The sequence below is a fragment of the Anarrhichthys ocellatus genome, unplaced genomic scaffold (assembly GCF_004355925.1).
Source record: "Anarrhichthys ocellatus isolate YVR2014 unplaced genomic scaffold, GSC_Weel_1.0 scaffold28, whole genome shotgun sequence".
Classification (NCBI taxonomy): Eukaryota; Metazoa; Chordata; class Actinopteri; order Perciformes; family Anarhichadidae; genus Anarrhichthys; species Anarrhichthys ocellatus.
The window spans coordinates 5729251-5755304 of record NW_022280058.1 but is presented as its reverse complement, the minus strand read 5'-3'; the positions used below and the strand labels follow the sequence as shown (position 1 = coordinate 5755304).

General features: G+C 39.8%; 1 protein-coding gene across 2 annotated transcripts; it reads right to left on the bottom strand.

The window, feature by feature from the left end:
• Positions 1-12674: 12674 nt before the first annotated feature.
• dkk2 (dickkopf WNT signaling pathway inhibitor 2) lies at positions 12675-25291 on the bottom strand. Of its 2 annotated transcripts, none has more exons than XM_031863337.1 (4): positions 24739-25291; positions 16648-16801; positions 16238-16369; positions 12675-14965 (listed from the first exon to the last, which is right to left on the bottom strand). In XM_031863337.1, exons 1-4 carry the CDS (start codon positions 24940-24942, stop codon positions 14715-14717), a joined length of 741 nt encoding a protein of 246 aa, XP_031719197.1. In that variant the 5' UTR covers positions 24943-25291; the 3' UTR covers positions 12675-14714. The 2 variants fall into 2 exon arrangements, with proteins under 2 accessions (XP_031719197.1, XP_031719198.1); XM_031863338.1 differs by having other exon boundaries at positions 16648-16798.
• Positions 25292-26054: the final 763 nt, after the last annotated feature.

Below are 26054 nucleotides of genomic sequence, written 5' to 3'. Positions count from 1 at the left end.
TGTGTGTGTGTGTGTGTGTGTGTGTGTGTGTGTGTGCGTGTGTGTGAATGTGTGTGTGTTGTCTATTCAAGTGGAGGAATGGGTGGGAGGGGGAGCTGTCTTTTTAAATGGACAGAGAGAGGAAGGATGTCTCCAGCCTTGACTGTGGCGTCCCTTTGTTGTTCGTGAAAACAAAACAAAAAGAGAAGAGGACAACGGGAGAGAGGGAGAAAAAAAAGAAAGAAAAAAGGAGCATGAGGGAGAGGAGGGAGGGAGGGAGAGGGAAAGCAGAAAGTTAGAGCCAGTCATTGACAACAATGCAGTCTGCTCTGTGACAGAGACATGATGTCACGTTAGAGTCCCTGGTGGGGGAGGATGAGCAGGCTGGGTGGGGCCATACTCTGTCCTTCCTCTCCCCATGTGTGTCTCTCTCTTTTTTTTTTTTTCAGTGAATGAATCTTTGGAAGCATAATGGGCCAGCTCCACTTCCGCACACCCGTCATATGAAACAGTGAGATTTCCAGGTCGTTCATTCATGCCGTGGTCCCCACTGAGCACGCTGCTCAGAGAGAGTGAGGGAAGCCTGGTAAAGGATCGCCCTCAAGGGAGAGTGTGTGAGTTTGTGTGTGAAGATTGCAGGGGGAGGTAAAAAGGTGAGCAGGCATGTGATAAGTGAAAGAGCACTATCATATGTGCTTCAGATTCTCTCAACGTGCTTAAGGTTCGTGATCTTGTCTGTCCTTCACACTTTTCCTACGAACGCACAACTTGAGTTCGGATCACACATGTGGTCTACTGCTGCAGGTTTTAGCAGTTTTAAGGAAGACAGGTTGCGGAGTGTGCATTTGGTTATCTTGCTCAGTCCGTTATAAAGTTCGACAAATATGGAATTCAAGTATTTTGACATTGACGTATATCGAGACTTTTTATTCAACTCAATTCAATGTGGCTTTATTAGCATGAAAATTTCAAAAAAAGATAATAAAGTTGCATCAAAATAGAAAAGGTTCACAGTAATATTAATGATAATATTAACACAACATTATGATTGGTATATAATAATATGTAAAGAGTATTATAATTTCATTTCAACAAACACAATAAACAAAATCTTCTCAGGTTTTTTTATTTTCTCATCAATTATGTCAAACAGTAAAAACTACCATAAAGTTTCTGATCAGCTTGCAGACTTAATGCAGCTTTCAATCACACCAGAATTCGCAACTCTGTAATCTGACAAGGATGTCTGCTTTCTCCCTCAGGCTGAACATATTTATGGATCCATTAACTTTCTGACTGCCTAACAAAAGTTGTACCTTTCACACGGTACAATTGTGTGGTCTTGTCCCTTTTTCGCGCTCCCTGTTCATGTAATTTCCTCTCTTATCCTGTAAACACCCACAGCTTGCTGTTATTTCCCAAGACAATGCTAAACTTAAATTAGTGAGGCTGCACAAATTTAAATTGAATCCAAACACAGTCCCTATGTGTGCAGAAACCCGAGTGGCCCCTCAAGTAAAAGAAAGATGGATTAGCTGGCAGGAGTTCAGCTCTATCATTACTCTCATTAAGCTGTAATACATGATCAGCCACAAGTGTGGATTTGAATCTCCCCGTGGTTCACAAATTTGTGCTTTTTTAATGAATTTATTCCAGTCAGGAAGAGAAACAGAGAGAGCAAAGGAGCATGTTGGGATCCAAACCACCCATTGAGTAACCTTCAGTAAAATGCAGCACAGCCTGTACAAGCTCTCCAGGAGGAGAAAATCTACTCAGAAACAATTCCAGTGACATTCAACAACGCTCTAGTCTGCCCTGTCCAATTTGTGCAACAGAGATGACCTTAAGCTTCCATTACTGCTTTACAGCAGGGACTGAAAAGTAATGTCAACAGTCTGTTCAAATAGTGGTACATGGCGTGAAGCAGACATTTAGCAAAGCCAGGGCATCTCATGGTGTAAATAAATAGCAGGAATGCATTATTTTGGGACTCTGCATGTGTTTTATGTCATTGTCTTGATTGCTTACAGAGTCAGTTGGTTCTCGCCTGCTGCAGAGACGTAAAGCTGAATCATAGCTGATAGGTCTGCTTGGAATATTCCACTATCTGCGCCACGGAGCAGTGGGAGGGGACCAAATATTGATTGCTATCAAGGGCGTGGGTTTGGTTTCAACATTGGAGACATTAAGGGGGGAGTTGAGTGTCAAACACTTAATTTCCTGCATTTTGGTGAATTTTTATGCATTCGTTTATGTTGGAAAAGTCTTTATTTATGTAAAGGAAGATACTAAAATAGGGAGCCAGGTGATAATTCAAAAGATATGGAACATAATGCAGTAAAAGGCTCTCAAGCATTCTGTATTGCTTTCAAATATTTATTTTCCTGTAGATCAACTTTTCTTATTTGCAGAATCAGAACACCTTCAGAGATTTTTTTCTTTTGTCTATTTAACCTCTTTAAAAGTGCATGTGGCACCTATTTACCTCAATCATAAATTGAATTAATTTTAATTAATTTAAAACCCTCTGGAATTGAATAGCTCATATGTGTTTCAACAAGATTTCTGCTCATGTTAAAAAAAATTCACATTCAAAACATATCTCACATATCTGTGTTCTCTGGGAAGTCGGTAAATAGTTTAAAACATTGTAATGATACGAAAATAAAGTCATACTATTTCAAGTAAGAAATTTAACTGCCCTGTAAAACTGATACTAATAGACAACACTTTTGATAAGGAAATGTGTCTTATTGTCCACACTAATGTAAACTTCATCAAGACTGATAAAGTACAGGCTATAGATCCACTCGATCATAAATATTCAAACCAGCAGTGTTATTTGTGTGATTGAGCCATAACTACACCAACTTGTAAGTTGGTGTAACTTCTAACTTGCAACTAGATAATGCAAATGTTGTATAAGAAGTTTGCTCAAATATTGGAAGGGACAGTTCTGTCCTCCCAAAATATTGGTAAGGACATGTCCATACCGTCCATATGCAAACCTACGCCCTTGATTGCTATAGGTTTTGAATAATAGAAAGATAAATGGACGGACAGAAGGCAAATAGAGAACGGATATGTGGATCCACCATGGGAAGGTTCCGGTAATTGTTGAAGTTTATTATCTGGCAGAGAGGAAATTGTACCCTTTGCCACCCATAAGCACTCAATGGTTACTATCAAGTTAAACTGCCAAAGTGAGACGTTGTGACAAAGCCTCCTTTTAGAGATGAGGGATGACAGTGAGATGGGGACGGGGTGGGGGTTAAAGCTTGTCCCCCGGGAGTAGGAGGGGCAGTGTCACCGTTTGGAGCTGTTGAAAGGAGCACAATGGCGCCCGGTATCAAGTTTGCCTGTTTGACAAATGGATCTCCTGCTGTGATGGTGGCGAATGCAAGAGCCCTATCTGTTAACAACAACAGAGGATGGAGATAAATACGGAGCATCTCATCAAACGTTCACAAGCAAGTGTTTAAAAAAGTATGTTTTTGAACATTTGAAGACTTTCTATTTGTATGTGTTGTTAAAAGACAGAGTTAAACCAACCACTTCTCTCCGTTATTGAGCAACAAAACAAGTCACCCAACAAAATCATCATTACTCTTGACATCCAAGGGGCCATGGCAAAATAAGCACAGGCTGTGTTGGTTTGCAGTTAGTCACAGTAAATGTCCCAAAAAAGTGGAGATGTCAAACAAAGTGGAAACACAGGCTGTTGTAATCCCCTGCAAATGACCATAGCAATCTGAAATGAATTGCTGCATTATTCAGATGTACATTCCTAGTAAGCATAGTTGTGATGAATTAGTGGTTAAAAAAAAAATGTATAGGCATCTAAAACGGGGCCAAATTTGTTTAAGAATTAATCATTATTAGCTTGTCAGAGAGAACGGACCAAAAACAGTAATTTACATTGCTTACAAATATGTATTCTATATGTGTAAAAATATTCAACACATGTAGTCCAGTTTCAACCTGGACACACAGAAGTATTTTTATCTGCAGCCCACTAAAACCATGCATGCTTACTGGGATGGGACGAACACTGCAGCACATTAGACCTCACATTGTGTTTGCTTCAGGTTTTATTCTGGAGAAGGGATAAGAAACACACGCAGGCACTAAAGAGTGATTTAAGGTCAACATCAACAAGCTATTTCTGAGTATGAATACAAGACAGCCCCTCGCCACACACAGGCACATATTTTCATACCTAATATCTAACTTGGTTTGACATATCTGGCCATGAAGTCAGCGTACCTTTGAACTGAGAGACTGCTACCCTCGACTTACTCTCGCCAATAAAACCACACACAAATCTTCGATCCAGGCCCTGTAAATCAGGGCGAGCGCTGATCAAAGCGGGGCTGTGAATCTTACATGACATATCCTGCATTCCACGCTAAACACATTCACATGCTGCACTCAAAAGCATTGCACTTGTTTGTTGACCCCGTATCCATTTCGAGCGCTGAGCATTCATTCCATTTGAGGCTGAATTCATCTGACCATAGTGGGATCTCCAAACAGCATGAAGCTTGTTCTTGGTGCATACATGGAGATTGGTCACCCTCTGTCAGAATTTGCGATGCCGTGTGTGTGTGTTTGTATTTTTTAGGGGATTTAGTTTTTAACCATCGCTTACTGAGAACAGAACAGTTTGAAGTATGTTGGACAGAGTTGACCATTCGCAATAGCAGGTTTTTTTTGCAACGATCAAAGCATTTGTGACATTGCGGTCCTTTAGCGTTCTGTCCTTGATAAGAATAAATTGGACAACTGCTCGAGATTTTTTGCATTTCAGACATAATTTGGAGGCGTTGCATCATCACCTCTGTCCATCAGGTAAGCAGGACCCACCAGAGATTTCAAGAAGCTAGCAAGCCCCTCTATGTGCTATGCTAGATTGGAAAGCTTGACAAGTATAGCAATGTCAACTAAGGGGGACAGGGCGTAGTGAAAGGTTCACTGTCACACATTGAACAGAGGGAGATGACCACCTTGTCATGACAGTAACCTCCAGTTTTTTTGAGAGACTTCGGTACAAGTCAGTTCACATTTCAGGCAGTACTTCATTAGGAAAAAGTGTTGTATTTTCCACAAAAATGTTGATTTTACACTATAGGTTTGTGTGGATTTCACTAAGGGTGTAGTGAAGCTGACCTTGGAGTGAGAACAACAGCAGGTCTTCTGTTGTGAGCTTAGAAAAAAATCTGTTGTGCTTTATTGCGAAAAGTAACAGAAACCCAATTGGTCACTCATAAACATATGTTTGGCATGAACGTTGGCCGTGATTACTTACTAACAACAGTCATTTTACGTTTTAACATTAATTGTGTTGTACCTAAATGAAGCTGACCTGATATGTTTTTTGTTGTTGTCTTACTTAACTTCCATTGTTCAGATCCCGCACTTGCCAGGGTGGTCTCACTCTTGTAATTACCCACTCTTTGAATTGGCTGTACTCCCCATGCTGTTTCCTGAAAAGAAAATCAGTGGGTGTACCAACAAACAACTAGTTCCCTCCGGGGTTCTCATAATTTTTTACACCCTGTAGTCTGGCAGAGGCAAAGCTCGAGGAAGCCAATACAGATGTTCTAAGATTGAAAAAGTGGGAAAAGAGTCATGACCCCCAAAGAGTGTTGGAGATCAGACTTAGGCAGGTGCAAATGAATTTATTGCCATGAGGAGCCATATCAACTCACAAACTGTGCTTAGGTGCTGCTGGATATACAGAGTCAAGTTATATTACCTGATTTAAACCATTAAGGGATAAGCAAGGTACACGCTTCAGCTATGACAAGGTCTTGATACATACATATAATGTACACATATGAATATACTTGAGGTTATGCACATATTTGGATTTATACACATACAGACATCACCCACCAGATGTCATATATGTAGGCTGTTATGCAGATGGGAGGCCTTGGAAAACAAATCGTTTGAGCACATGTTGTCTGATTCATAACTTGTGCATGAAGTAATTGGATGTATTATTTGAATGTCCTGCCTAATGTCCAGATGAACAGTCCATCTGAAACTTCTCAGTAAAAGCATACGGACAAAACTCGTTGGCGGTCTGCCGTGTGATTTTCTCCACTTGTTTTGGTCTTCTAATGTCTCCCTGCAGTGTTGAATAAAAAAGAAAGGTTACAAAGTCTAGGTTTGGTACATCAACCAGCATTTGTTTTTTTGATGGATCTCAACCTGCTAATGATGGAAATCTTTTTTTTCTTTTTCTCCCTTGATGTTGGCTGGTACTCAACATGTCCTTCCAGATACACAGGTGGCAGATAAACACGACTTTAACTTTGTAGTAGTTTAACAGAAATGACAAACACTACAACAGAGCTGGGTAGTGTGAAGTTAAATGCCTCTTAACAGCATTTTTAACCACAAAAGAGGACAAATTAACACTTTGACGTAAACATTTTCAGAACATGAGACAAATAACACAGCTTCAAGGATGTGAAATTGTGTGTGACCAAATACCAAAATGATTTGGTAAATCATGGGAAACAGGCTGGAGATTTATGAGAACATACTTACATATTTCCTCCACACATTAACCAATAGAGCGGACAAACACAAGGAGTTGGAACTGGAATTATTTGAAATGCCAGTTTATTTGCTTGGAAGATAACTCAAAAATGCTTTCGCTAATTGTCACTTCACTTGGATGTTTGCGCTCAACTGCAGAATGATGTTTGTGCAGAGTTTGCCACTAGAAGGCTGTTTTCACATTCATCTGCTGAAGGAAGAACGTTTCTCTGAGCTCATATTTAATCTAAGTTTAACATGTGTATATATACGAGCATGAACTGTGATGTCACATTCGGAAGCCAATCATGGTCCAATATACAACGTACACAAGTGTGATGTGGAAACCAGAACCTCTAGTTCACATATGCAGCAGCCATCTTGCATCCCTGGCAGTTAAACTTTTAAAAATGAAACACATTTTCTTCAAAAGTCTTTTTTAATCGAATGTTTACATCATTCTGTCAACACCAAACAATGTAATTGTTCTACATATGAGACAAAAAGTAATAAGATGAAAGTGGTGGCCCATGTAGCAGCTGTGCCCCAGAAATGTCCCCCTTTTGTAATCAAGCTCCAGCACATAGCATATTTAGTTGCAGAGGAATACAATAAAGAAGTGATTGCAGATGACTTCTTTGTAGACAGCTTTAGATGTATTTGAAAAGGCATTCAAATAATTCAATGGCTATGTTAATTATCTCCATGTTTTGTTGAAGTTTTCTTGTCAACAATTAGAAAGTACTTTACTCGGTATGAACACAGTGAGGGTAGCTTCAGTTTTATACAGTTTTTTTCTGTATATTGCCGAAGTAAATTACAACTAGAAAAGTGCATTCAGTAGAGTCCAGATCACCACCAGGAGTGTCTGCAAAGACCACTGTGGTAATGTTTGATTGAATGAATACAAACCAATATTGCCCCCTGTCTAGACTGCGAGTCTATCAGACACGTTTTTCACTGGCATGTCTCATGCAACAGACACACTCTCATTTTACTCTGCAGTTCACAGTGTAACACTTCATGTTGTGGTGTTTGTAACACTTCCTTTTAACAGAGACTGTCAGTCCCGTTGTGTGTTTAGTTCAGTTAGCTGCTTGATAGAAATGGTTATATAAATGGTTGCATTTTGTTACCCACCCTCAGTAAAAAAAAACGAAAAAACATGCTGGCTCAATAATTTGCTTTTGCGAGTGACTCATAGATTGAACACTGGGTGATTCCCACTGTGGCTCGTTATCTTTCTCTGCTAACCAACATCTTATTTCAATACTTTTAGTCAGTGGACCATTTGTTTATCCTCAATTGAGAGGATTTAAAAAGCACCATATAAATAGAGTTTTGCATGAGTGCTGTTGATGAAAGGAACCTCATTATATTCAGAGAGTAAGAACTGATTTGTCATGACATGACAAGATTTCTCTAAATGACACTTAGTTTTTAGTTACAGTCTATTACACACACTGTGGTATTTCCATTATGGACTAATGCAACTGTTTAATAACAGTGGAGCGTGAAAAAGAGCAGTGGTTGACCAGGCAGAGGTCCAGGGATTGAGAGTTGGCAGAGAGACTTCATCTTTTTGGATCACCTCTGATAAAAAAATTGTTCTTTTCTTGGACCATTTGCTGATGCAAAGAGAGGTCGTGGAAAATAATAACTAATCCTTGCTGCAATGATACAATCACATCTTTGCCAGTTGTAATGATTGCTTTAATGCGAGCAGACTTTTCAATGGACAGAGAAGATAAGAAAAAAGAAGCCATTAGGCTGAGACGTTATTTTATATCAGATAAAGCTTTGGCTGATTCTAGTAATTTGTAATTGCCATCGGTAAATGAATGTTCTCTCTGGATGATGACAATAGGTCATGACCAAAAATGGCTTTTAGGAAAGTTTCTTACTCACAAATTGAGGAAAATATTTCCATTTTCAGGGAGTATATTCTGTATATATTTATTATTTTCCTTAGACTTACATATTACTCCTTTGAGTATACTTTGATTATTTACATGTCATGCTACTTCACACTCACATTTCAGAGGGAAAAAGTAGGGGAAGATTTTACATAAAAAGAAAAGATTAAATCAGTGGTTCCCAATCATTTTTGGTTTGTGACCACTTTGTCCCTTTTCCCATTTCAGATGTCTAGAAGTTGTTCACATTTCCACCAAACAGTGATTTCCCCTCTAGACTTCTCAGATGGTTTTGTTTAAATAAAGTTTTGAGGCCAAAAAGTATCTACTATTTTAAGCAAATATTAGTGAAAAGTCCAAAATATAATAGCAAATCCTACCGCATTAATCATCTCATGACCCTCAGGTCGGGGATCAACAGACTAAACTACCATATAATATTAAAACCTTTATGATAATGAAATGTATCTAATTAGCTGCACCTCAACCAGCTACAACAGTAAAATACTATTACACATTGATGCATTATTATTATTAATAATTATATTATTAATTAATAATGTAATTTATAATAATGTAACAGTCAAGCGCCATTTATCTGTGGAGAAAGTATTTTAAGTATTTTCTTTTATTACATTTTGCTGATAATACTGCTGGACTTTTACTTAAGTAATACAGGAGGACTTGACTGTAATTGAGTATTTTCACATTGTTGTACTGGTACTTTAAACAATCTGTGTCTACCACTTTAAAATACAGATATCATTTTTATAATGTGACAATTAGACCACATCCTGGCTTTAGATGCAGTATGACAGTGTCTAGACTATCTTCCACTATTTCCTATAGAACAATAATTACTGCTCTAATCTGGTCATAATCACAAGGTAAAAGACAATTCCTGAACTTTGGGTCGCATTCAGACTGAAAAAGAGATTGAGAGCGACAGACCCTGTGTCAGAAGAGGGAAATTTTGCCAAGCAACCAATCACAGATTTCCTGTGGTCAACCCAACTTTCTTCATTATGTATACGATTTTTTCCCGGGCTTTATATTAGGCTAACTTTGCTCAGGATGAGAATGAGTTGTCTTGTTAAATAAAGACGTACAGATAAAAGGCAAATAAAAGCCATCTTATTGCCATAAACATCATAAAACTGCTGCAACAGCTTGCATTATGTGTAAGTTCGACAGACGCAGATGTCCATGTGATAAAGTCATGAAGCCCGCTTGCTCGAGAAAACTTTCCCTCTCTGCCATAGAGAATGATATGAGCCATAAATACCCAAATTACATTTATGATCCGCACTGTGCCAACACGGGCACGAAATCAAAGCCTGAATCATTCAGCATATTTATTTAGCTGGCAACTTCATGGGCAGTCAAACCTGTCTGTGTGAACTCCTTCATTTGTATTTTCTGCTGACACACGCTGGAAAGTGCAGAGCCAGTGACAGTGACTCTCTCATTAGCAGGTTTTTGGTGGAGACTCCAGAGCCTGTGGGTGGCCTGGAGCTGGAGAAAAGTGCTTTGTTTCTGTATCTACCTCTTCTTTCCATGGAGACCCTGAATGTACCTTTTCCAGTGTGTGAGGAGATAAAAAGGCATCCAATGTTTAAGCAAATAGAAACCTTATCCAAACAAAGGTAGGGTAGCGTCATTACTTTCAATCAAAAACACATGTGAAAAAAAATGACTGGACACTTGCTGGATTGAAAACACAACATTGTAACGCGCAGAGTTTGGTGCTGAATAATTATTGCAGGTTTCTGCTTTTTACTGACAAGGAATGTGAGCAAATAATGTATTGTGTCTTTCACCAACAAAAAGAGGTACAACTGAATGCACAACATAGAAAAGTTCTGTTACATAATATTGTTTCTATTGATATAAAAAGGTGAAGAGAAATAAGGAAAACAGAAGAAGATAATGGTGTAAATAGGTAAACGTTGAGGAGTCACACCGTTTTTGAAATGCAAATATTAAACATCTGGTGAACACAAACATAAGAGGTCACTCCCAGACTTTTCCACATAGTCTGTAAAATAAGCTAAAAACTGGAGGAAAAATTGAGTATGTATAATACAATTATTTATAGAGGAATTAGAGAGAGAAAGCAAATAAAATCAACAAGACAGAAAATCCCCTGTTCCGCTCTGTTCGTTTCATAGTAGCGCCAGATGTTTATGCTAAAGATTTGTACTTACTGATCCCAATGAGTAGGGCTTATCTTGGAATGCTGGCTACACTGACTGTTATGTTAACGTATACTGACAGAAGGTCCTGGAATATTTACTGCAACATGCTTGTAAATCGCAAACAATACTGTGGTAGATATGGTGTAGCACTGTAGCAGTTTCTCTGGCCACCTAATAACATCTGGTAACAACCTGAAAAAGGCTTGAAAGTAGCTGTATGGCACTGCTGTTAAGATTAAGATTTATTTATTAATTTATTCAACATTTTTGTAACCTAGGGGAAGGGGCAAGATAAGCTGACATGTGAAAGAACAAGTCCCCTGCCCAATAAATAAATACATATTTTGAACATAATGAGGCATTTTGTGGAGAACAATAGCCCCACAACGATGCCGCTGCATTTGATGTTTTTGCAAATTGTAGGTCTCCTGTTAGAGATGATGGAAAAAATATGTCTCACTGTTGAGAACAGTCATAACGGGACCCAGTGAAGTTGTACAATAATGTTCTAGAAATTTTGTTTTGCAAGAAGCCTCTCGGAGAGCTTTCAGCACATGTTGCCACATTGTCTGAAGTGATGGAGGACAGTAATCACATTTAAAGATGCCATTGAATAAGTTGTATTCAATCATATTCAATGTATAAGATTCTATTAAAAAAAGTAAGGGGTCTCTACCTAACCAAACATGTCCTACAAATCTTTTACTGTAAAAGGAGAATTTCAAAGCATATTGCCTATAGATCACATCTGCAATGCATCAGACTATAATGGGTCTTATTTGTGCCCATGAAATAATCTCAAATGCAGACACAGTTGGTTGGTTGGTTGGTTGGTGGTTTAAGTGACCATGAATTGTTTTAGGATTTGCCGCATCAGTGCGTCTCCAAAATATATTTTAAATGATGAGTATTTCAGTTTGGATTATATGGTCAATTGACATGGTGGCGTATAATCTGACTAATATAAAAACTCTGTTACATTTTAATATGCTTAAGCAGTGCAACTGCTATTTATAACACTTCATGGATTTGGTTTTCTTTTTAAAAAAGATTACTTTTTATTAGTTAGGGTATAAATTCACTATCACGAGGTGCAGTCACTGCAGTCAATCAGCTGTGTGGATAATGTTTATTAAAGGCCTATAGATTCCCTCTTCCAAGTGAGCTACGCAAGAATCCCCCCCCCCCCCCCCCAACTTTGTTTGTTGATTTAGTCATGTATATTTACTTTAGTTGAGAAAGATTTAAAAAGGTACCCTGTAGAGTTTTTGACCACTCAAAGCGCAATGAACCGCTGTGTTTATGAGTGGGTCCTATAAATACATATTCCTGCCAAAGGTTTCGCATTATTCCACTAATCTGCTAGTGGCAGCAACATGTTAAGAAACGTAGCAATGCATAAACAAAACACAAGGGAGAAGATTGCTTGAAACTAAACATGTATGTAAACAATGCAGGTTTCAAACTCTTCAAAAATCAGCTTTTCAAATGTTTTCTGACGATGAAAAATTCATTCAGCACGTTTGTTTTTTTAGACCTTAAGGCAACACACGATGCATTTTGATGAGTACGCTGAATGTAAACATAACTTTGTTTGTTTACAAGAAAACTTCACAGGGCACCTTTAAAATCTGAAACCAAGTTTTCAGGGGCTTTAACATTCATGTCATGCAAAGCAACAGGTGAATCAGCCCATTACATTACATTACATTACATTACAGTCATTTAGCAGACGCTTTTATCCAAAGCGACTTACAATATGTGTATTCAACATCAGTTTTCGAGAGAACAACTAGTCACCAGAAGTAATAAGTGCATGTCCTTTCCTCAAACAAGCATCTAAGAGCATAAACCAGAGCCAACGTACAGTGCAGAAACAAACGAATGCAATAAGTGCCACAAACTAATATAAAAACAATAAGTGCAATAAGCTAGTATGAATACAATAGATGCTAAGTAAGTGCTAAGCGGAAGGGTAGGCCTTCTTGAAGAGGTGAGTTTTCAGCCTGCGCCCATACTTTTAAAAATGTGCAGCTGGTTAAATGAGCTTTTGCTTGTCTGAAACAAGCCTGTTCGCTTGATTGATGAATTTTATCATTCTAAAAACATAATGCATAATGTCAGCATATTTCATCTTCCTTTGGTTTTACCTCCATGTTGCACACTATAAAAACTCAACAAAACATAACAAGCAACACAATGTAATGATAAGCAGTTAACAAATGATACAAAATACATTCTTTTATTCAGTCATCATTGTAAATACACGAAACAAATTAAAAGCATCAGCACAGACAATATTTAGTGAGATATAAATCTTGACACCATTTACACAAACTATTTTGGAAATGAATGTGCTTGTCTCTCTTCTTCCAAAAAATCCCTTTCGATGCAGCCAGTCTGTATCTATGTTTTTCCCTTCTGGCTATTCACGCAGCTTTTATTATTTCAACATTATCTTGAATCTATCCAACTGTGCTCGTCCCGTTCCATCCCTCACTACTCTTCTCACCTAGATAATTTTGCTGTAATGTTTAAGATTCATATCTTTATTATATGTACATGATATACATTGATTCTTAAATACATTTCATTGGTTCCAATCTATTTACAATATAAGAGCTTATTGATATTTTGGTTACAAAAGATGTGTAGTTGATGCTCTAAAAGCATTAAAGCAAAAAGAGGCAAATGTGATATCATATTGAATATGTAGGTAACGGATGTTTAAAGAAGTTATGCTGAGGCATTGGTTCACCTCTAGTACCAAAAAACTGCACAGTATTTCATGAGTAGAAAGTATGCAGTCGTATTTGAAAAACTGAAAAATAAACAGGGCTGAGTGCCATCAACATAATGTTGATTCAAACAGAAATTCTCTTTGAAAACATCAGGTTCATGGAGCGTTTTTGTTACTTTAATCAATCTTCTCACGTCTCCATTTCTACTGGCTTTGCTTTGTAAACGGAAAAAATTGCCCTTCCATGGTAATCTTGAGTCCTGTTCATGTGATTGGAAAAGCAGAACCGTTCTCTGGTCTGGTATCGGAACCACAAAGTCTACAGCAGAGCACTACCTCAGTGCAAACTGTTTAAACCCACACAGTTGTATCACAATAGATTGCAGCTGTATCTGACAGATCAAACGAGGTTTACACAAAGGACACGATACTTTATATCTCTTCTTGTGGCTAAAAATCGGGCGAGGAGCTAATGTCCCAGATGAAACTCATCACTCTGATGTAAATATTCTTTCATTCTTTGGTTTAATAAAAGTATTATACGCGCATTGAAGTCCCAGCATGCTGTTGCACAAGTCAAGCGCTGGACTGAGCAGTGTATGGAGTATGTTCCTCATATGATATAACTGGTATATTGTAGGTCTGGATATTGTTACTGGTTGTAAAGCTGAATTCCTCAATACTTAAAACAAACACCAAGCAGAGTGAGATATTGAAATCTGATAAAACAGATAACAAGTCATGACAGATGAAACACATCATTACACCCATCAGATCTTTCACTTTGGGGTTTGGTAAAGAATGTACTGTGCAGTGAAACTATGGCTTGTCTATAAATAGTCTATTTGTCTTATTATTATTATAAGTTGAGGCTTGATAAAAGACTGCTACGTCTGTTGCCTCCTTCTAGAAAAGGTTCACACCTATCACAGCATATACTGGCTAACTTTGTGGCTCCCTGAATGTCACGAGAATGTCTAAAAAGTTTATCATTTATTTGTTAGCTCATTAATCTCACAAACCCATGAGGGGTGTGTCTGTGTGTGTGTGTGTGTGTGTGTGTGTGTGTGTGCGTGTGTGTGTGTGTGTGTGTGTGTGAGGGTGCAAGTTTGTGTGTGGGTGCAGGTATGGACCACTCACAGCAAACACATTAAAGCAATCCCACTCACTCTCCAACTAGAGAGCTTGAACCCACACAGTCTGTTCTTTCTCTTGTTAGTCTCTGTCTTTTACTCCTTTTTTTAATACAGCCACAACCCATCCTTTACAAAAAATTTCCCCTGGCAGATGGAGACAGAGGCCTCCACGCCGAAAGCAGCTGCCCCTGCTTCAGATCTTCTGGCACATGTGCAGCCTGGACTTGGACGAGGAGGTGGCGTCTTTCCACACCTTGCAGGAAAGGCCCTTGGCACAGTCACAGCGCTGGAAGATTTCCAGGCCGTGAGAGCCTTTCTTCCTCTGCTTGGTGCACACCTCTCCCTGCCTCAGGACCGGCTTGCAGATTTTGGTCCAGAAATGGCGGGCGCAGCAGTAGCCCTCCGAGCAATCGGATGAACGCAGGCAAGGGTCGCCCTCATGCCCTAACAGATGAGGACAAGAAAGAAGGCTGATCAGTGGGGAACCAGCGAACAACACGTCTACAAACAGTATATTGTCTGCTCAGAAAAAACAGAACCAAATGCTTCATCAGAGACATAAAAGACCTGCATGAAGTTATAAATCATCTAGCATCTTGGAGTTTTGCTGTATAGTGCTTTGGTTAAATAAAGCACAGGAAATGTACGATTATTGCTCATTAAGCTGTTATGTTTTCCATACGGATATGTTTATGCAACCCTTTCTTCACGATCGCAGTATATGTGGCCATGTCGGAGACCAAAGAAAAGCATGAAGCTTTCAACATAAATCAAGAAAACAATTTGCTTTTTCTGTACATTAACCATATCGTCCCATCTGGTCTGAGTCTGATATTCTTGGCAGGATCTGTCCACTGCTCTTATGAATGCATAATTAGTATAATTTAGTCCTGCAGTTTTAAAATGTGTATCACCTCCTGCCAAAAGCTTCATCCTTCAAACCATGTTGCCCTGTATTGCTGACAAAACCACACTTTGCTGAAAAGTTATTTCAAGTTCCAAGCATCAGCATGATGGACTGCTAAGCCTGACTGCTTGTTCATTGCTTTAACACCACGGATTGTTGGTGGATTTCTTTCTCAAGCAGCGACTTACATAAGGCCATTATAATACAATAATGTTTAAGGAGAGGGAGTGAGTGAAGCACAGATACAATTAAATGGTCTTATTTATAGCAACTTTAAGTAGTGCTGCTATTTTCATATTGATTTTAGCATTGCAGCCTGCTGTCTTGAGGGTGCATTTAGAGTTGAGTAATTTAAGTATCTCATTAAATGAATTGCTTTATGGATATGCCCTTACATTGACTTACATTAGGTGACATGAACACTAAGCAGGGGGCTCAGAGAGTTATTAGCTATAATCATGCCAAACCTGCATTCTGTGGTTTTCACTTGTGTATCACACAAGTGTGTGAGCTGTCAATGACAGGGTTTGCATGGCTTTATGTAGGTGGAGAAACAGCAGGGGCATTGTGGTTGCTTTTAGGCTCCCCATGCTGTGCTTTAAACACACAGACACTGACACATGAGCAGAGGGGTAATTATCAACATAGTTTGTGGATTGGCGTCGCCCATGAACTCTGTAGGACATGCAGACAGTGAACAACAGAGAGATTTTGCCATCGACAGCAGGAAAAGCTGAGAAACAAAACAACAGTGACAGTGTTTACAGAGGGCAGGGTTTCTGGTGGACATGTTTTAAACATAATCTCACCTTTAAGAGAATGCTTAGCATGTGCCTTCCCACTCTTTCTCCAGCTGTGGTCTTTGGTGGAGAGTTTGTTATGTTCGTCTAAAGCTGAGATGTGAGGTGAGAGCACACTCTCAGAGATAGGGACACACATATCTGCAGGCAGAATAAAGAAGAGATCAAACATGACAGAAACCAATAGCAACTGTACTTTGTCAAGAAACAAGCCAACGTAAGAGACTGTTCAACCTGATGGCCAACAAGTTAAAAGATCAGATAAAAACAGCAGTAGTTTGTGTTAGAGATTGCTAAATTCGGCTTATTTTCCAGAATATCTGCATTAGGCCAGCAATCTAATTTCTGAATTGTATCCTGCAGTCACAACATAACTGAAACTAGCATGCACTGAAAACGTGTTTGTGTCAGACACGTACAGTTACTGCATCGGTTCCCGTGACAGCACATGACATCTCGATGGCAGCGCTTCTTCCTCCTGCGGCAGGTGAGGCAGCGAGAGGGAGCCTGTTGCGGGCTGTGGCAGTAGCTTCCCACGCTGCACTCCTTATCATTGCTGCATGGATACACCTGCTGAGGAAAAAGATGCAGCGTTTTACTCTTTATTTATAAAAGGTTGCGCAATGCACAAGCACACTTATAGAATTTTGCTGAACAAAAGGTGTGGGTAAAGTGCAAGTCCATCTGCTCATATTACGTCAAGAGGTGCATGTCAGAAGGTGCAGTCATGTTTTATGCAATTTTTGAAGGACACACACGTGTGGCTTTGGCATAAGTAACAAATTCCCTTAATTGCATCACTCAGGCTGGCCCCGATGGCCCATAACCACATTGATCCTGTCAAACTCTGTTCAAAATCGAACTAATCTAGTGGATCTTCTTGTTATGGCAAACCAATGAGTTATCTCCATCCCAATGAATTTAATTAGATGGGGCCTACAGTTGTAGGTGGTGTGCTATCTCCCACACAAGGACATCTGCTATGTTTACAACATTTCTCCCAGATAATCAGAGTGCTGTGTTGCAGAGGACACCGTTGTTAAAGAGTAGTGGATTTTATCTGGTCACAACCCTGCAAACCTCAACTTACGCAGACATAACACAGTAACTGCATTCCTTCTAATTCCACTCTATACACGGCGCACCACAGTTGCACCGTGCACCCCACGGTCGCAAAATTTTAATTGTAGCAGTTAACAAGCCAAATAAAACCCATGTTATGCTCAGGTTAGAGGTATTTGGAGAGACTCTCTCCAGAAAAGAAAACATAGTTAGAGCAAAAACAAGACATGATCAATGACATTTAAGTTGGGCTTTAGTCATCAGGTTAGAAAATTCCACTTTTATTTTAACAACATTGCATTTTCTAGATAAAAGCCATGTTGTATTTAATCACAGGTTATCTGACTGTTGTTTACTCTTTAACAGTTTGAGAGCAACACTGGTTCTGGAAGGAGACAGTGCTGTGAAGTTTTACAAAAGTCATTTTTTTATGTTTTGGACATCAAAACCAAATGCCATTCACCATCACTCTGTATTGAGGTGGTGGCAGACGTCTAAGTAGCATGCAGAGATCTGAAACTTTGGCAAATTAACCCCAAGCTCTCTGCATGGCATGATACTATTGGGGGTAAGTGGGAAAATATGTTGGTTGTTCTCTTCGGGTGAACTCCCTACAATTTTAGAGTTGTAGGGAACATGTGAACATGTTGTAGGGATTAACATCGCTCCCACTAGCGTGGTCATTTGTTTCAGGTCCCAGACAATAGAGTTATTACAATTTACAAACCAAGAGAGACCACTTCAGTTTCTCTCAATTTCTCCAAAAGTGTTCAGAGGCTTAATCAGCCTACAGACATAATTGTGGGGGAATTACTGTAGCTAATCATACTCCTTCAGAGTCAACTTGCCATTGTTTGAGCTTTAGTATTTTTGTGTTTACACTGAAAGGTTGCAACATATTCTGCTGTTCAGCAAAGCACACAAATAACTTTAAGTCTTTTCCGTAAGTGCACTAAAATGATCACCTTAACAAACACATCGGCTGTCTACAGCAGTGAGAAGTACAATTAAAGCCACACTTACTTTTTCCACAACAATTGTATGCACCAATGCGGAGATTTACTGGTACTTGATATAATTCCCTACACATGCCTGTCCTGTCCCCATCAGACTTGGAGCAGGAGCAAAGGAGTTTGTCCTAAATGGTTTTCCCAAATTAAATTAACTCCCCAATCCAAATGAAATGATGTTATTTGCACTGAAATCATCAAGCGAGAGGGACATTTTGAAGAGCTGGAGGGAAGCATCATTACCCTGGCTCAAGTCCACATCCATTGGGCAAGACATAATAAAGGTTAGGTCACTGTGTTTCTCAAATTATTTTATTTTATTTATTTTATTCTCTTTTGTTTTCGTACATGGTAATCACAATGGATGGACACATATTCAAATATGCAGGTCAGTAAATATGGACGTATTGTAAATTGTGTCCAGTGTAAACGACATTAGAGCAACATGTTTGACTGGCACACCACCACCAACACCACAACCACATTTAGCTGGCATTGCACTGACAGATCTGATTCAGTGTGGCTTACCACTGACAAACATGGAACAATAAGCACGAGAATGAACAAGAGAGAGGTTTGAATCAGAGTAAAATAACTTTAGCCCCAATAAATAGCAAACTTCATTTAGGGTATAAAGGTCAGCAGGAAGGGGATGCCATGCCAAAAGAACAGGCACACAAGAATGTACTCCAGATGTTAAAATGAACTCAACAATCAATATTTCAGCACATTGGAAGTTGTTACCCAACGACGTGCTTTTGTTTTAGAAAGTGAACGAGATTAGACTTGTTGGACAGATGCCACGCTGACTTGCTCAGCCTGGAAACACATGGAGGCAATGATACAGGCGTAGAAAAATGATCAGGAATATTAAACTGAATCGTCATCCATCATTATGACAGATTCCCACAATACAGATGCTTAATGTGTTGATGAAAGTAACAAAGCCCTGAGGTTTGATGGATTCCAAATATTTCTTAATTACTACTGTGTTCAGAGCCGTTCTCAGAATATTCAAAGGACATTCCACCAATTGTACACATGAAGACCAGTTTACTTGTCGCAGGGAGAACTATTCAGTTTTATAGGCTACTGTCTTCTGGTTCCGGAGGAATTAAAATCTGAGAAAATAACTCTGGTGATGTCATTAGGGTTGTTTTGGCTTCGGCATTAGGGGGATTCTTATAACAGAGTCTGTAAAAAGACAAGGCAGGTAGAGTCTAATGCTGCATAAATGCCATCAATGGGAAACGTAAGATCCAGGAATTTGACCTTTCCTTTTGTAAGCTCTCTGTTGCAAGCCCCCACACTTTATGGAAGTGCAATATAAATGGCTGGAGTAGCCCTTAAAATCTGAGCTCCTCACAAAAATAATAATAATAATAATAACAATAATCTTACAGGAATAGTTTGACAGTTTGGTTTTCTTGTAGACAGTTAAATGACAAAATGAATACCTCTCACATGCATTCAGTATGTGCATTAAGTATGGTGAGGTAGAGCACGGAAGCAATTAGCCTAGCTTAGCATAAAGACTGGAACCAGAGGGAAACAGCTAACCCGGCTCTCTCCTCAAAAATATGGCCACCTACACCTCTAAAGCTCACTATTTAATGCAATGTTTATCCTTTGTTTAATCCATCAATAAACAAACAAAAATGAAAATGTGTCAATTTGAGCTGTAGTGTATTTTTGATTTGTGGAAAAGCTGACTCTTTATGCTAAGCTCAACTAATCATATCGGCTCAAGCTCTGTCTCTACGACAAAGACATTAGAGCGGTTTTGATAACGCTAATCTAACTCTCAACCAGAAAGTGAATCACACCGCATTGACCACATCTCACAGTTTTCTCAGCTCATTCAGAGAAACATCTTCATCGCCATGGACTATGGTATAATCACAGCTGAGGAGGGAAATATGTTCTGAAGAGAAGTTAAATAAAGTGCAGTGGGAGTTTTTTTCCCTGACATGAAAAATGTGCTGTTATCTAAATATGAAGATAAATGGGCCAGGCCACGTGCAGTAGTACTTCATATTACCTGCTCTGATTCCTATCCGTCTTTCTGGCCAGAGGCTTGGATCGATTACAGTGTATAGTGCATGTGGAGGGGGAGCGGGGTGGGAGAAGAAGAATAAGCACAGGGCTCACCTCCTCCATCGAGGCTCAAACCGCAAGACAGCCCTTTGAAACCCAATGATACAAGGCTGACCCCCAAATCACGGCTGATAATCTTGCCTTATCTTGTCATGTTTTAAATCGCCTCATACGCAACTTCTGAGGGATAGGGTTTCATTTGGATGCATCTCATTTATCTCACATCTTTTTTTCTGTTGCTCCCTTATTTTTCCCTCGAAAGCCTTCACACATAAAAGCGCAGCATTGGGTCCTGCGGAGGAAGCGGGTTGAGAACGGTGTAGTCTGCAGCCTCTCTTGGTATGCTGGTGAGATGATAAAGGAAGAGACAGACAGAGAGCCATAAGGGAAGCCTCTGGCCCTGTCTCGTGCTGCTCTCTTGCTGGTTAAGCATTGTGGCTTTGAAGAAGAACCTTAAATGTGCAGGAGCGACAATCTACAAGGGATTTACTGCCGGATATACAGGGCTTTGAACCATCCCCCCTGGTCTTTGGGTCCCTTATTTACCTTGGTAGAGTCATCCCAAAGTGCTGATATAATTTGATAGAAGTGCACTGTAATGCATTAAAAACACAACATATTGTCTCTATTGTTTAGTTTGAGTCTGAGGGTTTACTTTATGTTTCACTTTGTAAAAAAGCAAGGCCATTTTACAGCATGTGTTCTCAGAGACCTATTGTTTGTACATAAATCCCGTATTGTTTGTACATAAAGGGACACTGTTGAGAAATAAGAGCAGTTCATACATGCTGTACTTCCATTGTGTTTGTCTGAGTCAAAAGACATTATTAAGAAAAGTACAATAAAGCTTCAGTAAAGGACTTCTTTACTCTCCACATCCACGCTTTTTGAGCTGCATGTCGTGATTGCACTTGACCTTCAGAAATCAGGCACAGAACCTGAAACTGTGAATAGTGTTAATGAGTGGCAGGGGCCTTACAGAGCCAAATAAACGATGTCACTGAATAAACAAACTGCATATGCCCTGAAAGCACAGACAGCCGGTATCAGATAACATAGGGATGGCTGCACACAAGTCACTCGTACAAACCATTTCTTCAAACACAGCTTGGCGTCTTTCATCACTCAAAACACATGTGTTTATGGCATGTCCCTTTGAGTGCTAGAATCCAAAGTCTCCAAAAACTAGACCTTCCTTAAGTTAAGTATACATTCTGGGTTGATCTTATTCATCGGACACGAGGAGAGGCACACAGACAGCGTACACGACTGCTCTCTTCAAAGAGTATCAAAGGAAAGCGGAATAGCTTTTGATGGTAGTCTATGAGGTGTGCTGCTCTAAAAGGTGTAATCCTGTGGTGCGTGGGTCTCCTCGCTCATTGACAGGTCCAATTCAGTAAAGGAGGTTTCCACAGGAGACCCCTAATGGCTCCAGTGTAGGGCCCTCACAGCGCCCAAGGGACCCACAGAGTGGAAAGGCCACAGGATAAACTGAGCCGAGCGCTAACAAGCACTCGCACCTCTTTTCTCAGCTCATCTCAGTTCATTTTAGGTTAGAGAAAGAAAGAGAAAGGACGTGGCTCTACTTTTATAGGCAGAGCCCCCAGAGATCGCTTGTTAAAGTAATCTCTGTGTTGAATTAAATAAAGCAACTAGTTAAGGCTGACTGATGTTTTACAGACACGTATACCGCATGAATGCCGTCACGCTGTCGGTTCCCTTGAGGCTTCAGAGGTTACATTGGTAAGCACTGCCTGCTCATGCTATCCCTTTCTGCTGGTTCCCTTCCAAGAGCCAACAGTGCCACCGAAGAATGCTGGCTGTCAAGGTCTGAGAGGCTTACATTTTGGTTTTCTCAGATTTTCTGATGTGAAAAGGGTCAGACAACGGGAAAACACTCTGCAGTTTGCTCCCCGACTGAACCCAAGAGATAGCCAAAACCTGACCCTGGTTTGTGTGTGGCTTGTGTAAGCTTTATCGCCCAACGATGTCAGCAGTAACAGGAAATAAAAGCACATTAAGCTGTCAAATAAACTAAGGCTTTGAGCAGCGTTTCTAATCTGATGGATCAAACACCAAATTACACCCTTGTTTCCTGCTGCAGCGGCTTGTCTCCACAGGGTGGCTGGACTGTCTCCCTCAATAATTTGCTACATTTGAGGGTGATTTTTGGGGAGATTTCAAGTAACTCTAATCTTTAACTGTAAGAGAACGAGCTGCCTTATATCATGTAAATGTGGTAAAAAATGAGTAAGAGGTTTTTTTAAATTATTGATATTATATCTCACATAACTGGCAAGCTCACAAACACTCACATCCTGAACCCACTGTGAATCCTCCAGAGGTGTGATAATCTGCCAACTATTCCTAACCAATTGTAACAAGCTCAACAGCATGACGCCTTGACCATAAATCTACTCGCAGGATATCTATCGGCTCTGAGGTTTCCCATAATGCAGATGCCAGAGGAAAAATTGTTGAGTTGATGCATGCCCATTTTCCAAACTTACACCCAAGCTTTAATCAGCAGTAATTCACTTCACAATTGCAGACGATGATGAAAATATTTTTGGGGTGCCTGCTGTGAACCACTTCAGAAAGAAAATGACTCATGTGCGGTTTTGTGCTATGCAACCTGTTTCAAGGCATTTATCATAATTAAAAAATCTAAGGTAGAGTAATTGCAGTTATATACTCCCTGTGATCGCTCCTAGACTAAATAGACACCACACTTTGCCATTACAGCCTTGTGAAGAGAGCTGACTTGTTATCTGTAATGTATTCTGCTCATAAATGGCCACTGTATCATGAGATGCAGAAGGTCATTGCCGTTTGCTTGCCAGCGTCAAGCCGCATTTCTGGCCAAGGCTGAGCTGCGGCTGTTAATTTACAGCTCTGGAAAACCTCCTGGCAGCCAGAACACACACACACACACACACACATATATACTGTATGTATACCCCATCCTGCAATAAATGCTATTAGCCGTCTTCATTTGGACACACAGCACTGTGATATTTTACTTTTGCAACAGTATAGTGGTCTCTGGACACACATATTGTTTCTCCTCAGACCACTCTTCCAAACCGCTCCAGATTATTGCAATGGGAAAGATGTAAGCAGGCGTTCAAATTGAGGTCTGGCAGGCTTGCTTGAGGTTGGAGAAAGTGGCTTTTTCATAATTTCTGCTGCCTGAGCTGGATGTTCAAGGAGCTGCTCTCAGCACTACGCACGTCACAGATATCCAACACTATCACTACTGCAAGTGATATTACAGACAGTTGAACAGGCCAAATGTAAACAAGAGTTAACAGGTGAGACAAGAGTGATCAGCTGTTTCTCTGAGCTGATGGAGATGAGGCAGTGCCCTCTGCTGCTCATAAAGCTCTGATCTCAACATAATCAGACTCCAACGTGTTCAATTAAAACTTAGAGTTAATGGTAATGGGAAATGAAGGCCTTCTGGCTTTTGTCAGTTTTTTGTTCGACTGATGAGTCATTTTTATTTTCCACACCAGTATCTGTTTTCCTCTTCAAAAAAAAACCCTAAAACATTCACGTATAAGAAATCAAACTTTGCTTTCCTGGCCAAGCAATACAAATCTACGGCTCTAATTCTGCACTTGATAAAACTTGTAATGTTCACAACTTTTTACGTTTGCCAGAAGGAAACCTGCCAAATGTTTAACATTTTTGATCCCATGTTTGCTCTCAAACTACAGTAATATGGCACTTTGTTGAAACAGCAGGAATTGATAACTCTTTGAGTGGGTATTAAGTGGTTGGTAAGAGTATCCCTCAGAGGCCCACCAGCAAGAATCTCATAATCCCAGCAAGCGTCTGGGTCACTTTAATGACACTAAGACCCAGACAGAAAATTACCCCAAGTGTTAACTTTTTCTCACATTTCTGCTGGCATTAATGATTTACCGTCGAAGTGCGCTGCACCCGACTGTGGCGTCAGGTCTGACAGGCAATTAGGGTTTATGAGGGTCCAATCCCTGCAATTTTCAATAACGATTCCCACGTGAGAGAGCCGTTTTAAAGGCAGTTTACCCTCACACCTCAAGATACTCCGTAGGTACAGTTTTGGAGACGTCCTGCACAATCACGCACGCTTATCTGGATCAATGGCACACTTATAATGTAACTTAAATGAAGAAAAGTCTGTTATTTTTCGTTGTTCAGCTTATTAGAATGACTGGACACTACTTTTGGAATCGTTAAGTTATTATTACCCCTAATAATTAATGGCTTTGATCCTGCAACCCAATGTCAGGCTTTGTGAAAATGTAGTTCTGGTATATTCATTTATGTGAATAATTAAATAAATGAAATTACCTGCGCAAGCATGTTATATCTCTTGGTGATCCCGAGTTGGACAGTGTCGGAGCGGTTTGTAGCGGGTGTAGGCGTCCCTCCAAACGGAGCTGGCTTGATTAAATTCGCCTTTGGGCGCGCCTCTGATACCTGGGTTGTCTCGGTCTTCAGTGTAGCGACGAGAAACATCACGGCACAGCATCTATTCCAAGTTGAGACGAGCATCCTCGAACAAAACAATTCTGGTATACCAAAAAGAAAAAAGAAAAAAACTCACTTGAATAACCTCAATTTATGAAGCTTCTCATTGAGAAGTGTGCGCCCTGTCAGTGTCCATGCGTCACGCTTGCCCGACTGCAATACAGGGATTGGTGATGGGGACACCTTTTTGTTCCTGAAAATCAGATATTCAGAAGAATGACTGCCATCGACAAGGATATCTGAAAAACACAGAGCCCAGTATGGAAGCGAAAAAAATGAAGAAGTGAATCTGTTTAAATGCTGATGCTCTGAAGGTCAGAGACAAACTTGACAAGAGGTTTCCTCTCTGTCTCTGTCTGGCTGAGAGTGAGCACTTAGTCCAGCAGTCGGGTGTTTTACGATCTCGGATACTTTCTTTTTATAGGATTCTAATGAGTTTGCTTCCTCCGCCCCTATTCACAACTGACAACGAATGAAACTGATCTGTGTGCGGCACTGCTGCTTGCACATTGTCGTCTCGACATCGGCACCAGTAGCCCCGTTGGGAAAAGGCTATAAAATTATACACTGTGTATTTAACTTGACCCTTTTAACTGCGAGGCAGTTGGGCGCGTAGAAAACGGAAAAAAAGTCTTGGTGAGGCTGCTATAAAGAGGGATTATAGGTAACGTGGAATATTTTCAGTGATCGAAAGTTAGAATTGTGTGTTATATGTAAAATAAAAAAAATTAAAAATCCATCTCAAAAGCAATTAACAATTTTCATTTAGTCTTGGATTAGGCTTCTCGTTGACATGATGCCCTGACCAATGTCAAATGTAAAGAACCAAGAGGTTGTTCAGGATCCATTTAACCAGCATTCCGGAATAACTTAGAATAAAAAAAACTGATAACCATTGTTTTCCCTCTGTGGGAGAGGCATCCCTCGTTATGCAAGGAATGCCAATGGTGATAAAGTTAGTGATACAAGTATTATAGAGACTCCTTTGTTAGATTCTTAGAGTTTTGTATCAAGATAAGTTATATTCATGTTGGTTAGATAATACATGTGGAGGTACAATGGACTCTTTCAGACAGGTAAAGCCTATGATTTTGGAAGAATAAGGCATTTAGGACAGGGACACAAGTTCTGCCTAA

What these genes read in the sequence shown, in the direction of transcription:
- dkk2 (XM_031863337.1), bottom strand. Translation starts at nt 24,942, where the DNA reads ATGCTCGTCTCAACTTGGAATAGATGCTGTGCCGTGATGTTTCTCGTC. An exon ending in CGGGAACCGATGCAGTAACT is followed by an intron (nt 16,370 to 16,647) that starts GTACGTGTCTGA and finishes TTCTGCCTGCAG; the next exon opens with ATATGTGTGTCCCTATCTCT. An exon ending in TGCTAAGCATTCTCTTAAAG is followed by an intron (nt 14,966 to 16,237) that starts GTGAGATTATGT and finishes CTCATCTGTTAG; the next exon opens with GGCATGAGGGCGACCCTTGC.